The following is a 15,184-nucleotide window of genomic DNA, read 5'->3' on the forward strand; positions in this document are numbered from 1 at the left end:
AAACACGCACCAATCGTACGCACTCTTGTTCATGTTTGTGATCTACGATTAGTATAGGGGCGAATGCGTCTAAGGATGCGTAACGTAGGTTATATGATTGAACTTGACGTAAAATACGTTGATGATGAGTTCGTGTAGAAACTAGACGTGGGTTCCTGTACGCACTGTAGTTGTGTGTATTGTATGAACAACTACTTGGCAGATAACATAGGAAGCCCCGGTAATGCTCGGTGTCGAGGAGCATAGAAAAACAAAACAAAAAAAAGAAACAAGAAATTCCTGAGACCAAAAACATCAATATGAGGAGCACACACGCGAGGCGTATTGAATATGAATCGCGTAATATTAAATTATTTAGGGAGACAACAATCCGAATAAAAAAACCTGTAAGTAACAAAAACAGCGGTCATGGACCGAGAAAGACGCCAAAATAACGAAGACTCGGTATATAAACTAGCACTCGCACAGCACGCCCACTTGCGAGACTATGGCAGCGAACGTCATGTAATGCATTTTAGGACTTAAGTTAATAAGAAGGTAGCGATCCGTTATACCACATCCACTAGAGCCCGACGTATATCTCTCAATACACCCATAGTGCTCACGGTCGAAGGCTCATAACCGCACACTCAGTACGTAAGCATCGTGGGCAGTGTCGACAGGGTGCACTGGTGAAGGAAGGGCCTCCGCGACTCCTTCCCGTCGTCGTTCCTCCGGCAGAAGTTATGCCACACAGCCCGAACACACGCCGCGGTGCATTCATTTGCCGCATGAAACTTGCAAGGGCGTTAATAAGCAGGTCGCGATGCGGCCTCGGCGAGGACGCCGCAGCCTTTGATGTCCGGCTGGGCCGCGTCGCGGCTCTATCAAACTTGCAGGCATCGATGTATGTGTGTGCACACGGCGAGAACACCGCGCAGGCGGAGAGTAAAGGCTCCCGCTTGCTCGGTGGCACGGCTCGATGGAACCCGCGTCACGGCTCGCTTGCCTCGTCCGCCCCCGCTGTGCGGCCCTGTATGTGAACTCGCTGCGCCTTCGCAAGGACCGCTTGTTATTTGCACGGCCAGTTCTTTGCTTCGGCTGGTACCAGCAGCGCCTCGTGTTTGTGTGCGTGCTTGTGTGTATAAGTTTGTGCGTGTACTGGTGTGTGTGTGTGTTCATGTGCTGGTCTGCGTGCGTGCGCACGTCTGTTTGTGAACGTGCTGGTGTGTACGCAGCTGGTGTGCGTGTGTGTGTGCGTGTGTATGTATATGTGCTGTGTGCGTGCTTGCGTGTGTGCTTGCGTGTGTGCATGTGCTGTGTGCGCGCGTGTGTGTGTACGTGTGTGTGTGTGTGTGTGTATGAGCGTCCGTTCTCGTGTGCGTGTGTGTATGTGTGCGTGCGCGTGTGTGTGTGTCTCGCCGTCGTCGAGCGTTCATAACTCAATCGGTGGGGGGAGAAATGAAGAAAATATTGTAAAAAACCGGAAAAGACGTACGTGTAACGGAAACGAATTCGTTATTTAAACGGGACTCCTTCACGAGCTGTGTGTGTTTCCTGGCAAAAGCTGAATAAGAAAGTCTCGCAATATGGTTGACGGGATGCACTTGCAACTGTTCGATTACTTCTATCCTAGATTAAAAATAAGAACAGAATTCGAATGAGCACTCGCTCCTTAAGTGTCATGCGCACAGGCGCTGTTTGCTCATTCGTTTGATATACAGGGTATCGAAAAAAAAAATCACAGCATATCCACGGAGTGAATGATGATGAGTGGGCGAAGCCGCGGAGGTTCATCGGTAAACCGTGAATCTTCAGTGAATTCTGCCCAGTACATCATCACCGACGTGAGATCGGGCGCGTTTATACTAAAGGTTCGATGAGTTATGACGACTTGCAGCTCACTTTAATTTTACATGTACGCTGTGAATTTTCATTGTTTAGAAAACCATTGCTTTAAAATACATCTGGCGTCTTTCGTTAAGCAGCTGGCGTCTTTTCGTTTTGCTTTAGAAACATCTGGCGTTCTTTCGTTTTGCTTTTACAAAACATCTGGCGTCTTTCGTTGGTTTATTTCATCAATGAACGGCGTTTTGAACAAAATTTTTATTGTTTAATCACGCACAGGAGAAATCTCACCAGGCACTACCTTGGAGGTAAACAATGGCTGCTAATGGGAATGAGAGGCAGAAGAAGTCGGCTTTTAGCTAACACTTACACTTCTACTTCTACTAACGTTACCTACTGGAACATGCCAATGGCTGCTAATGGGGAATGAGAGACAGAAGAATTCGGCTTTTAGTTAACGCGCACGCTGCGAATTTTTAAATGCGAAGCATTTCTTAGCGAACCTCTCGCACTTTGAGCGTTTCTATCTACGTATCTATCTATCTATCTATCTAGCCGCCTACGTCTGGGTGCTCTCATGATCGCCTCCTTAACTTGGTATAGACCAAAATTTGCACGGGAGGGTAAGAGGATTTGACGAATATGACTGCCGGGTCATGACATAAATAACGTTAAAATCCTGTCGTGTACGTCGTCAAACCCTTCCCACTAGACACGTGTGGCACATACCCGTTTACCACGGGCCGCGGTGTACGGGTATGCGCCACAGGTGATTGACAGTTTATGTCTACCCAGGAACGGCGAGAACAGACATTGGTAACTTAAATGCTAGAGAGTTAAGTAAAACCAACATCGGCAGCGTTGACACAACGAATGGAAATAATGAAAATTAGGATCCCAGTAGGAATCGAACCCAAGCACTCTGCGTGGCAATCAGGTATTCTACCACTGAGCCACGTCAGGTCTATAAATTGGTTTGTAAAAACAGCCTACGCAGGCGTAATATCGGTGCAACGTCAATTGTGGTTGTGGTGCTGACTATCTAATTTTACAAGAAAGCAATAAACACTACATGATACTCCTACGATGTGTACTCCTACGATACGGGCGTCATATCAGATTGACGTCTGTAGTTCCAGTGTTGGCTCCGCTTTTATAGCAGTCTAATAAACATTACGTTTGTATTCCTATGATTGAGCAAGCTATATTGAAGCATTGCTCGACCCCGGAGGAATACAATAAAGAAAGTTTACATATGGTATCCACATAACCGCATCGTAAAGTGCACTTCGTCCATCAGAACGACGAAGTGTCCTCTTAATTTCTTAACAGGCTGGGCGATGGCCTCATGCTGACCGAGAATAATGTCAGATTGATTGACAGCCATTTGTAGACTAGGCTACGTAGGCCGCATATGCCCAGGTAGTCTACGAATAGGACAAACACCATCCACTGATGTTGGTCTACGTAGCACTATCCGGGCCTACCAGCCTCGACGGCCTATGCCTCACCAACGTGAAAGGTGGCTTCAGGTTCCGACATGTCGCCGGCTCTGACGACAGACAATCTGTCGACGAAATGACCGAGGCATCCACGAATTCCAACAGCTCTACCATACCACATACTTCAATACATATGGACCCCTCTTCACCACGGTCACGACCGGATTCTATAACAAGTCATGACCAGCTGCTGGTGCTTACTGATCACGGTGATGAGGCCCTTGTTCAAGAACTGTCAAGAACTTCTTGCAAACATGCACACGGGTTCGTGAAACGCGCGTGCGTTCTCGGGACACGTATAAGCACTACATATCAGCTTACCGTTTGTGGTGTTGGTAATACACACGTTGTCATTGGCGGCGTTATCCAACCGTAAACAATTGCTTATACAACACATATGCAACTCTTCAGCATATATATGTGTGCGTATAAAACATATAGAAATCTTTAGCGTCATTTTGTAACGTGTCGCTCAGTAAAAAAATTTACGCCACAGTCACCTACCCGCCGCATGCTTCGCATTACATCGACTCCCACGGTACGTGGGATCTGCCGAATTTTTTATTGTTCAACAACGCACAGGAAAAATCTCCCATCGGCACCACCTTAGAGGTCGAAGCGTAAGACTGGTTACGCACTACGACTACGACTACGAGGGACGAACGGGTGCCGCCTTAAGGAGCTTCGCCCCTAAAAGACACTTCAAGTCAGCAACACCGCTATGATCTGGCCCCTTTCAAGAAATGCAGCAAAAGAAAACAGTAATATCACGATTATGTCGCTGTTGTTCAGCTCTTGAGCCCCTAGGTTTGCGACATGTGTGTTGTTCCAATTACCTTAACATCGTGCACAAAATTGTTTTATAAAAGCTTCAGAAAGAGAATGCAACCAACGGAATACGACCGCGGAGGTCCTAGACCAACATGAAATTTTAGTGAAAGAAGCAAAAATGTATATGTAAAATGCCTGCTGGACCCAGGAAGGTATTCACATTAAATATTCACGGATTTTTAAAATCGCAGTAACTACGAAATAAGGTTTTTAACCGAACGCTGTTTTTCGCCTTTTTACACGTCTTTTGACAGCGTTACGGAATCCTCTGCAGCTTTGTATGTGATAAGCCCGACCAACTGGTCGCGAAGTGCGGCCGTCGCCTTTGCATTGCGCGCGAAATAACTTAACTACGCACTGATGAAACTACGCACTGATGATGCGTTGAAAATTACACCATCTCCCGCTAAAGGGGATCATGAGGTGATGCGAAGCCGGAGCACTTGCACGATCGCGTTCCGTTGGCGTTCGTTGGGCATTCTACCAACCTCGCGTCGTGGAACGCGAAGAGGAACACTACGCGCGTCGTGTCTTCCCTCTAGCCTGGCCGGTAATTCTCACAGGGCGAGCGGGGAATGCGGTGTACAAGCGTGCGAGAGGGGAGCAGCGTCGGATAGGAGAGAGATGGGGAGGGGACGCGCATGCGCTGGCGCTCATTGCGGCGCTGCGCAGGAGAGAATTTCAGCATGTCGAGCCCGCATTTCAGAAGAGTCAACCGAAGCAAGCACTGGACTGAACGCGCGCAGCGCTCTACCACTTGAAGGAGAGGAGATTAGAGGAGGAGAGTAGCGCATGCGCCGCGAGAGCAGAAGCGAGAGCGCAGGAGAAGCGCAAGCAGGTGCTGGTAGAGAAGGGGAGAGAGTGACGCGCAGCTGTTGGAGAGAGGCAAGGAGGAGAGTTGCGCATGCGTAGTGTGAGTGCGGACTAGCACGCCGCGGGACATACCCCCGAGTAAGAGATGCCTTCGCATCTAAAAGGTGGTGTCGCTGTAGCCAATGTTTCGACGAATGGACTTATCTGCGTCAGGGTAGCGGCTGGCTTCGTTAGTGGCTTGTATATGCATATCCTTTGGTCCCCCCCCCCCCCCCGCTACGTCGAAAGTGGAAGAGGTCAAGAGTAACCATGTGTGCAAAAGAGGAAAATGAAAGATATTAGAGTCAGGGGGGAGGGGGGCTATTGAGATAAGTGGTTGGCGGTAGTGAGCAAAGCGTACACAAAGACGCTGCTAAGGAGGGCGTTTGCTGCCTTGACAAAGACTAGTCCTTTTTGTTGAAATGGTGACTACAACGACGTTCCCTGTTCGTGGCCTGCCGGCACTGTGGTACGGTAGTGCGGTGGTTACGGTGCTTTGTTCTTGATCTGAATGTCGCGGTCTGGATTCCTTCCACGGCAGTCGCGTTTCGATGGAGGCGAAATGCTACAGAGGCTCGTTTACTGGGCCTGTATCAGTGCACGTTAAAGAACACCAGACGGTCAAAATTTTCGGAGCCCTCCACTATCGCGTGCCTCATAATCATATCGTGGCTATGGAACGTGAAACCCCAGGTATTATTATTATTCCCCGTTCAACGACATTTATCAGTTCAAGCCCCAATCATCCCCTGAACTTCGGTCTTGTTTTGGTTACAATTTTAGCAGATCATTTCCTTGTTCTTGGGTGACTTGTAATCGTACGTTATGGTTGTTTTCTTTTCGTTCTGACAGCCCTTCGTCACAGGACGACGCTGACAGACTTGTGTCCGCTCTGCAGAGAGCGCTGTTGCTTCCCTCCGGTACCTTTTCTAACGTTCGGTGAGTATACCATTTAAGTGTTCCTGTAATCCTTTCTTTCAACTCGGAAGATCTCAAAGCACGTTTCAGGGCTTTGGCGGTATCTGTTGTAGGGTTTCATGTCAGCGAAAGAGAGAAACGATGAGGAGCAGCTGTGGTTACCAGTCGTTGAGGCCCATAGGAGCCTGAGAAAACGCTGTAAATGTCTTTAAAATTTTAGACCAGCAGGTATCACTGGGGGACGCCATAGTTGTACCTAGATTTCTCGTTACACGCACGTCCTCCAAGTTCTTATCTGCCATGCATCGTTTTCTTTGCGCTCATAAAAAAAAACATCTCGAGCTTACTTCTATCAAGTGTGTAAAATTGCTTTCGGTGTAACAAACCACCTGTGACGTCCCAGATAACTTCATGTGACGTCAGGTTTACGAATCAGAAAAATAAAAATAAAATGAAAACACAGCCAAGTAACAGGAAATGACCTCATCGACATCGTGCCGTTTACTCCGTTCAATTCATAACATATAATTAATATCTCTCCTGCTTCCATGTCATGCCGTTCCCACTCCAACATAAGCCGTTGCATTGAAACGACCATGGTGGCTTCCCGATGTACACGAGATAACCCAGTCAAAGAAACGACCTCGACGACATCATGCCACCTATGCCACTCATGTCACCATATACATGACGTGCGTGCTACGCATTAATTTTGCCATCCATGCATGACATGCCGCGCGCATTCTTATCTACTTAATTAATTAAATGAACTCGGCTGCATCCTGACGTAAGTGCATAGATAGATAGATAGATAGATAGATAGATAGATAGATAGATAGATAGATAGATAGATAGATAGATAGATAGATAGATAGATAGATAGATAGATAGATAGATAGATAGATAGATAGATAGATAGATAGATAGATAGATAGATAGATAGATAGATAGATAGATAGATAGATAGATAGATAGATAGATAGATAGATAGATAGATAGATAGATAGATAGATAGATAGATAGATAGATAGATAGATAGATAGATAGATAGATAGATAGATAGATAGATAGATAGATAGATAGATAGATAGATAGATAGATAGATAGATAGATAGATAGATAGATAGATAGATAGATAGATAGATAGACCTTTGGTTGGCCAGGAATACTCCGAATTAAAAAAAAAAAGTTATGTTTCGTTGCAGCTACTCCTCTCTTGCGTCTTCCTAAAAAACTCCAGCATCGCAATGGCATTTCGATGCTTTCGCCAGGAAACTTCGGAGAGGATATACTACAGGCCGTTAGGAACGGAACACGGTCAAATTTACCCTTTCGCAGGGCCGTATAACGCCTGGAAACCGCTCGTTGCGCAATGAATTCCGTTAATCAGTGGCGCACGCTGCCTGTGCGGCGAGGGAATATGCTGTACGAGAGTCCTCTGTGCGTATAACGTCGAACTTGCACAATGAGGGTGGGCGTTCCTTCGGGACATTACGGACGGTATAGTAGTAGCAGAGCGGAATTCTTTCTCCGTTGTGCTCAAATTAGTCTTCAGAACTGAAAAATAAAGCGAGCAGATCGAAACGGCTGTAAAGAGCAGCAAAAAGAAAAAATAATAAAACACAATAAGAGAGAGAGAGAGAAGAGAGAGAGTGTGTAAGGAACGCCAATGTCGCAGTGTGATACAGTAGCGGGGTCGGAAAAGCCTGGGTCTCCAAGCTTTCACCTCGCGACTTCGCTGAAGATTTACTCCAGCTAACGCGCACGGAAGCTGCGTCCAATCCTGCCGTGGCAATTACGAACCGTTTATTGAACCTACGTCTCGGAGAAGAGAAGAGGGGTGCGTGCGAGGGGGGTGGGAGAAGAGGATGAAGCAACTTACGTCCCCACCTCTCGCCCGCCTCCCTCGCGCTGCCCCCTACGGCGGTGGCGGTGCCCGCCCTCGATTTCGCTAGCGCAGATTTCATTTGAAAAACTCATTAACTTTTCTTGAACGCCAGTTAGGAAATCTGCAGCACCGTTTCTCCGAAAGTCTATGGCAGGGGGTTAGTTTTTCGTTCGCCATTTCGCCTCCCGCTCGCTTGAAACGTTAAAGGCGTCGTCGCGCTTGGGGTTTTGCGTGCAGCGCGTGGACTCGCGTTGTACGGTATGCGCGTGTCGCGTTGAGGAAGGAGCTGGACTTTATCAATCGCTGGTGATTATCAGTGCTTCACTAAAGTTAGCTTGGTTGCGTTAGAGTAGCAAAAGCGGTGAGTGATAGATAAGCAGCGGCCACTGCGCACTCTGCCATAGATGTTAAGTGTCGAAGGCGCCATCCGACGCGTTATAGGAGCAAGCAGAGCGCGAAGTGACGAAGCACAAACGCAGGAAAAGACGGGAAAGCCCTCCGGCTAATTCTTGTCAATAATTTTTAATTACAGAGAGAATGTATCGGCGGATCGATGCGCGAAAACGTATACGGTACGCTGTTAGTTGAAAAAGGATGTCGTGAAGTCGATAAAGTGGCATACGGAAAAGGAGCCAAGGTCTTAGAGGTTGCGAGAGATAGATACTGACGCCCGCTGGACGTCAGTTATTTTGTAGTTCGATTGGAAACCGAGTTTCGTTCGGCACATTGTCAAATCGTCACGTTCTACATGCTGTTAAATTTTAGATTATTGGTTAAAAACAAACACGGTGAGATTCATGAGACCGGCAGAATTTCATTACGCCATAAAGAAAACCCCCGCTGCTTAGTCTTTCTTTTTTTTTTTTGCAAACGACAGCACGTAAAGTGTGGTAGTATGTTATATGAGTTGAGCTTGTGATAATTTAGTGATAGAGAAGCTTCGGTCAGCCTCATATGTGATCTCCCCTCCTTTTTTTTTTGCTTCTGTGTTTTATTTTTGTGTCTAATTTGCAGGTTGGAAGGCAACCGGGTGAACTTCAAGGTGAATCCGAACTCCCAAAACCTCAATGCCACAACCGTGGCTGCCAAAGCAGGTGAGTCCTTGCGCGTGGCTGCTGCTCGTCAGTGCTATGACCTTTACTTTCTACAGTGCCGTGAATCGACCAGCTGGTTTCAGCGGTCGATTAACAGACAACCTATCTGAGAGACAGATTAAAAGACACGAATGTTAATGCCGTGCATCGCTGTCAAGATCGACCAAAGTGAGGTCATAATCTTACAAATGAAGAACTTTCTCAACGCAAGTTGCTCTTGCATGGAAACAGGGGCGTCCTTCCAGTGTTACGGCTAATTCTGGCGCAGAACGTTGTCCCATTGGAAAACGTTTTTCATTTCGCAGGTTAATTCGCGTACATTACTCGAATAAGTCATTTCATGGCTCAAACCAAGTCGCGTTGCCTCAGCGCACCACCGTGACAGAATGCATCTCTGAATATTGATGGCAAAATAATCAATGGCAGGATTCTCGTCTTCCCCCTCTATTTCTTTTCAAGTACGAGTACAGTGGGACGTGTGCGTACAGTATAAACGAATCTGCCGCAGGATTACGACGAGCGGGGGAACTGCGCAGATTCCTCATTGTCAGGTTTTGGTTGTTTTTTTACTACAGTATTCAGCGACCTATTGCAATAACGTACGTTACTACAGCAGGTCACTCAGTTTGTGTAGGGGCAGATTTAATATGCAAGTTATCACTGTACGTGAGGAAGGACCATTTTTTTTGTGCTTCATTTTGCAGCAACATTAGCAGTATCGCAGAAGCCTACACTGTGACTTTGCTTATACCAATAAAACGAATGTTAGCGTGACATGACAAATTATCATCAACATATTTCATCACAGTCCTCGTTGATGGCTGTTCTTGGTCAAAGTTGCAAGCACCACCCAGAACTAGCGCGCCGCGGCGGAGGGGAGTAATCAGCTCCATAAGAGTTCCTTGCTGAAGGATTGACTAAACGCTATGTTAAGAATCCGGAAAATATCGTCAACTTCTTTACGCGCCTGACTAATGTCATCGAGATCCATTTATCTAAAATAAAAAGGTGCAATTTGGGCTCGTGGCCCAGATTAGCAAAAGGAAAAGGGGAAAGAAGTAGCCAAGAGAAATATTTCATCCCTTTAATGATCGCCAATTCCACACGTAAGGAAATAGAGGATTGCAAAGTTCGACCCCACCCCCAAGCAAAGTTTCCTGTTTGCACGCTGCAACTGCTGAAGAACACTTTGACGAAAGTGTGTTTCTCGCAAAGCGCGTGTATTATTTCGGAACAGGTAAAGACAGGAAGCTTAGTTTCCAGAAGTAATCGCGGTCACAAAAGTGTCCGCGTGCCGTTTGCGCCTTCATGTTAGAAAGGCTTGAGCTTTCTAAAACAGATCCTCCCTTTACGTTTTCGTTCTTTTTTACAGCCTCACGTTTTCTCAGGGCTTAGTGAAGGAGAGCGATTTGCGGAACATGATTTCAATCATCGGTTTTCAGAGCGCTCCTTGCACTCGCACCTGTTTGTCCATCTCACCGGTCTAACACAAGGCGGCCCCACTTACGATATCCGCAACGTACATAAGTGTACAGATGCTGCGGTTCCACGTGCACCGCTAAAATTCTGCAGGGTTGCGAAGGCTGCCGCTTTCCACATCCGGTCAATATGCGCGCTTTACTAAAGTAATTGACTCCAAGGGCTGCTTGGGCTGTGGTCGGAATTCGCGATATATAGATAGTCATTATGAATCGTGCACAGCTGAATGCTGAGAGAGTGTGCTGCCCTGTAGACTTCGCGGTTTCTGGTTGGTTCGCGCCTCGGTGTTCAGTTTCGACAACGTTGCGCCGTTTTAGTGAAACGAAGCCTATACGTAAGAGCGCGGCTTGACGAGCATTTTTTTCTCGTAGGAGGCAGAGAGCGCGAATGGTCGCCTTAGCCTGGTGCTCAAAAGACTCCGACGACGTCGACGACAGACAGCGTAACGTTTGTCTCGCGTACCACCGATCAGTGCTAGGCTCAGCGCCGCTATCCTCAACGAGCCTTCACCACTTGTACACACACCGACGGCCGCCACTCAGAAGTACATAGGCGCCGTATAGAATGCAGCGGTAGAAGGAGCGGTGTGCCAAAGCGGGAGGAGGCATCGCGGCGTCCATTTGCGACGCGTTTGTGGTGCGCGAGAAGGCCCGGCCTTCTTCTCTCTACGCGCTAAGCCGCAAAACCTCGGTAGCAGGCAGTGAGGTAAACGGCAGCGACGACGCCATGCGCGTGCGAGCAGTGTCAACACCACCGCTGGAGGAGGATCTTTAGACGGCGCGCCGCAGAGCCTTTAAAAGCGCCCGCGCCGCACCCTGTGGCAAAGCCGGCTTCTTCCCACGGGTTTGCAACAGCGCGATGCGTTTTCTCGCCCAGAGAAAAAAAAAGAGAGAGAGAAAGATACGGGTGCAGTATGGGCGAAAACGCGGTGGAAACGATGGCACGATGGTCCTTGGCAAACAACGTTCGTATAGAGAGGACTCAAAAAAGCCCCGGACTATAGCCTATGTCCGCCAGGGTTACATTTCTCCCTCCTCATACTCTCCTAGAAACACGGACGAGTAGGGCAAACGTTTTTAGGACCGCAGAATTTTCTTGCGTTCTTGCCTGCAGACTCGGCTATGCGGCGCTGACGAGCAATGCCGGTCGTACCGCGTTCGTTTTCTTCGTGGTCCGCTTCTCTCTTTTCTTTTTTTTTTCCTTTTTCCACGCTTGCTTTTCCCCGTGGCACGCGATTGCTTTTACCTTCGAATAGAGCGACGATAGTGAATGACTGTTCCTGTAGTTTTTTTTTTCTTTTTCTGTGGCAACGACAGTTCACAAACATGATCGCTGAAAGTTTTCGGATAAACTAAACTTTCTTTTGGCAACGGTATAAGCCTTAAAGTGTACACATGTCCACCTGATTCTCGTCAAAACTGGGCTTTTACTCGAAGCGAACGCTTTACGGAGAACAACGTGGTCGGTTAAGCTGGCGTTAAAGTGCCTTCAAACATCCGAAGTATTCTTTTGCCTCTTTTTATCTCTGTAATGAGCAAGCTTGAGCACGTGTCGATAACAAGTGTTGAAGGAGAAGTGATAAATGTACACATTATACGGAGGAGCAGTACAGATAGGTCGCACTGTTATGCAATATCGTCACCGAGTCGATAAGGCAAACGTCTTAGTTATTTGGGTATCCTAGCATTTCGCCGTGCATAGTCTATATTATAGTCGACATGACAGATATTTCGCGAAATGGAGCAAGCGCGACCGCGAAGTAGGTCACATATGGCAACGTTGCGTGATAAGATGAATTTTATTGTTAAGACACAATCTAATGAAGACAGCAGGCAATAAAACCAAGATTGACATACGGGACATTATTTGCCGTTTTTTAAGTGTAGTGTAGTAATCGTAGCATAAGTTGAAAGGAATTAAAATGAACGAAAATACAACTTGCCGTCAAGAGGGACTAAACCTACACGAGCCTTTGGATAACGCGTTGCATAATGTTGCATAATGCGCGATGTCAAAGTGTTTCTGCGATATTTGCTTTGTCAGCACTGACTAATATTGTGTTGTGTCGATGCGTTGTAGAGTGAAAAATAAGCGAAATAAGAGGAATCAAGCGTGAAGTTTATGCTTTCTTTTTTTTAAGGAATGGCGATTGGTACACTTGGTACCGATTTCCATTTGATCCCAAATTCCCGAAAAGATCACGTACGCACTCATCCTTGAAATTTGGGCACGTCTCGAAGCATCCGTTGGAATATGTCGAGGAAAGGCACGAAATAGCGTTTGATCTATTATCGAAAGCAGCGCAGCCCCCCCCCCCCCCCCCCGCCCACTCTTCGGTATCTGTTACTGCCATGTGCTACGCGGACGCTATTAATTCACTTCAAAAAGAAAAAAAAAATGAACAAGAAAGAAAATTACAGGTTTTGTCGCGCAGTTTATATTATATTTAGAGACAACCTACGTATTGACGTTCTGGATGCAGAAAATATGGTACACGCTTTCGTGATTTATTTCTTTTTTCAGCGATGTGATTTTGTCGTAACGCGCGTGTTCTTAGCTACTCCACATACTCTCTGGGTCGGCTCTGGGGTATTCTGCTTTTAAGCGTCGTTCGTGCTCGGATAACCGAAAGAGGGATCAGTGCTAACTCACTGTTGCATAGATTTTACCCTAATCGCGGAGCTCAACCGTAATGTGCGAGACTTAAGCGACATCGCCGGCCTGTTATGCGAGATTTGTCCCTATTGTCCTGCTCACTTTTGCTATCTCTAGCGGTAGGCGAGTTTATAAGTTCAACGTGACAATGATGGTACTGTGGTACCTCTCACCATATACCAGTGATGTCACTCACACGGTGAGAGGTACCAGGGGATACTGTGTAACGAGTGTAATCGTACATTAGAGTGCTCAGTAAAAAAAAAGAGAGATAAGCCCAAGTAAGTCCCCGCATCGTTTTTTATTTAAATAGTTTTTGTCAACAAGGACTGTGTTTTATTATCATCATTATAATCATGCTCCCAGTTTTCATTACTCATGAGTGTAAGTTCTTTCTGAAGTGTGTGTGTTATTCCATGGCACCTTGTAGCACACGCTGAACGTTAGGGAACCCTGCAACATGGTGCACAAGCGGGCGTGTCACGTGGTACATTTGTTGTATTTCGCAGGAATTTGCAGTAAGCGGAAGGACAAAAATGCTTAATAGATAAAAAGTGCAAACTGTCTCATCGGACGTTTTGTCCACCGATCTACAACTTTCTAATTGAATTTTTTTTCGCCAAGCTTTGTTGCTTTAGAAGTTACTTAATTAGCATTACCTAATTAAGCAGAACACAATAATAGTGTGACTTACTTTATGCAATACTGAGCAGCATGTGTTGGATCGCGTCATCATAAAGTGCTTCGGCTTATTTTTAAACTCTGGCTATAGTTAGCTGGGGCAGCCTGTATAATATTGGTGCGATTGCGCTGAAAGTTAGCACGGCTAACTTACCTCCAACATACAGATCGCAGCCAACTATCGCAGGTTGCTTTATTATTTGCCCCTATCGAAACGTGTTCAAGACATGTTAACGCGTTTAACCTACGGCATTTTATTCCTAATTTCTGGAACAAATTGCCAACCTCCTCTCAGAGCACCTTTCCCGGGTCTGCCACTTTAGCGGCGCCTAAGAAGATCAGCAGCCTCCTACCCAGCTTGTCTATGAAATACGTACAAGAGCCGTCTCCTCGGTCATTATTCCCCTGAATAAGGAAAATTCAGGAAAGTAACCTCATATATTGATCGGAGCCATTCCAAGGTCCTTATTAGTTAATCTAATCAGACAGGCAATCCTCTCTAAATGCCTAGCTCTAAGATCAATGATAGCGACAATACAGCGTCGACCCCTACATAAAAAAAAGAATTTGCTCGAAAGGTGAAGCATTGATATAAATAGGTATGTATTAGAAAACGCGAAGTCAGGTTAGCAGTTTTATCTCCAGTTTTAAAGTGTAGCTCGAGGCTTCTGCCGGAATTCGCGAAAGATGGTAGTTCCAGAACGTTTCTTTATCTATACAGACGAACGTGCCAAGTAGGGGGCATTCTCTTTAGCCATGGTAGCCTTGTCGTGTATAGTCTACATCCAAGCGTGCTGATATGAAACAATATACCTAAATTGTTTTTCGCCAGTCTCCGTCGCCCTGTGCAGTAAAAATAGGTGGCTTGATACAGAACGCTTGGTAGGGCAGCACAGCGCTTGTAACCTACGAGGTCGTCAGGTTCAATACATAAAAATAAACAAAGCAGGAGAAGGTGGATAAGAAAAGGGTAGAAGGGGGGCGGGGGGGAGGCAGTGTTCGTCGACACTGCTGTCATTCTATTTACACGGGCCAACAGTGAACGCGCTCGCGCGCGCAGCTGCAAACTATACAAAAGAGGGCAGTGTGGAAGGGAGTACAGAGCATGAGAGAATGAATAGGCGAAATGCCCTCTGTAGGTGAGCGCCAAGAGAAAAAAACAAATCGCAGGAGTAAAGCAAATGGTGTCGATGATACGGGCGAGGCTATTGAACGAGGACATGCAGGTCGCGTAGCTGGGACGAGAGGATGCTGCTCTCCGCGCAAGCCAGAGCGCGCCGCCCCGGCTTTTCTCGCCTAGTTTTCCGCACGCACCTTCTCAGCGCACGTTGCGTTTCTGATCATCACGAGCGCGCGCCATCTGCTTCTGGCAGTGGTTCGAAAAACTGTGCTCCCGGCGTTCCGCAGCATCCTTCCGGATCCCGGTTACACGGAGCGACAGCTCTCTCCTCGAACAC

The 15,184-nt window shown here is 46.8% G+C and overlaps 1 protein-coding gene across 1 annotated transcript in view; it reads left to right on the forward strand.

Annotated features, from left to right (window-relative positions):
- Window positions 1-15,184, forward strand: part of LOC119387660 (receptor-type tyrosine-protein phosphatase N2) — a 580,933-nt gene that overhangs the window by 264,078 nt on the left and 301,671 nt on the right. The window contains exons 11-12 of the mRNA XM_037655122.2: window positions 5,865-5,951; window positions 8,833-8,912. Of these exons, the coding sequence (XP_037511050.1) occupies window positions 5,865-5,951; window positions 8,833-8,912 (167 nt within the window). The remainder of the gene's footprint in view (window positions 1-5,864; window positions 5,952-8,832; window positions 8,913-15,184) is intronic.

Source organism: Rhipicephalus sanguineus, chromosome 3 (genome assembly GCF_013339695.2).
Source record: "Rhipicephalus sanguineus isolate Rsan-2018 chromosome 3, BIME_Rsan_1.4, whole genome shotgun sequence".
NCBI classification, from domain to species: domain Eukaryota; kingdom Metazoa; phylum Arthropoda; class Arachnida; order Ixodida; family Ixodidae; genus Rhipicephalus; species Rhipicephalus sanguineus.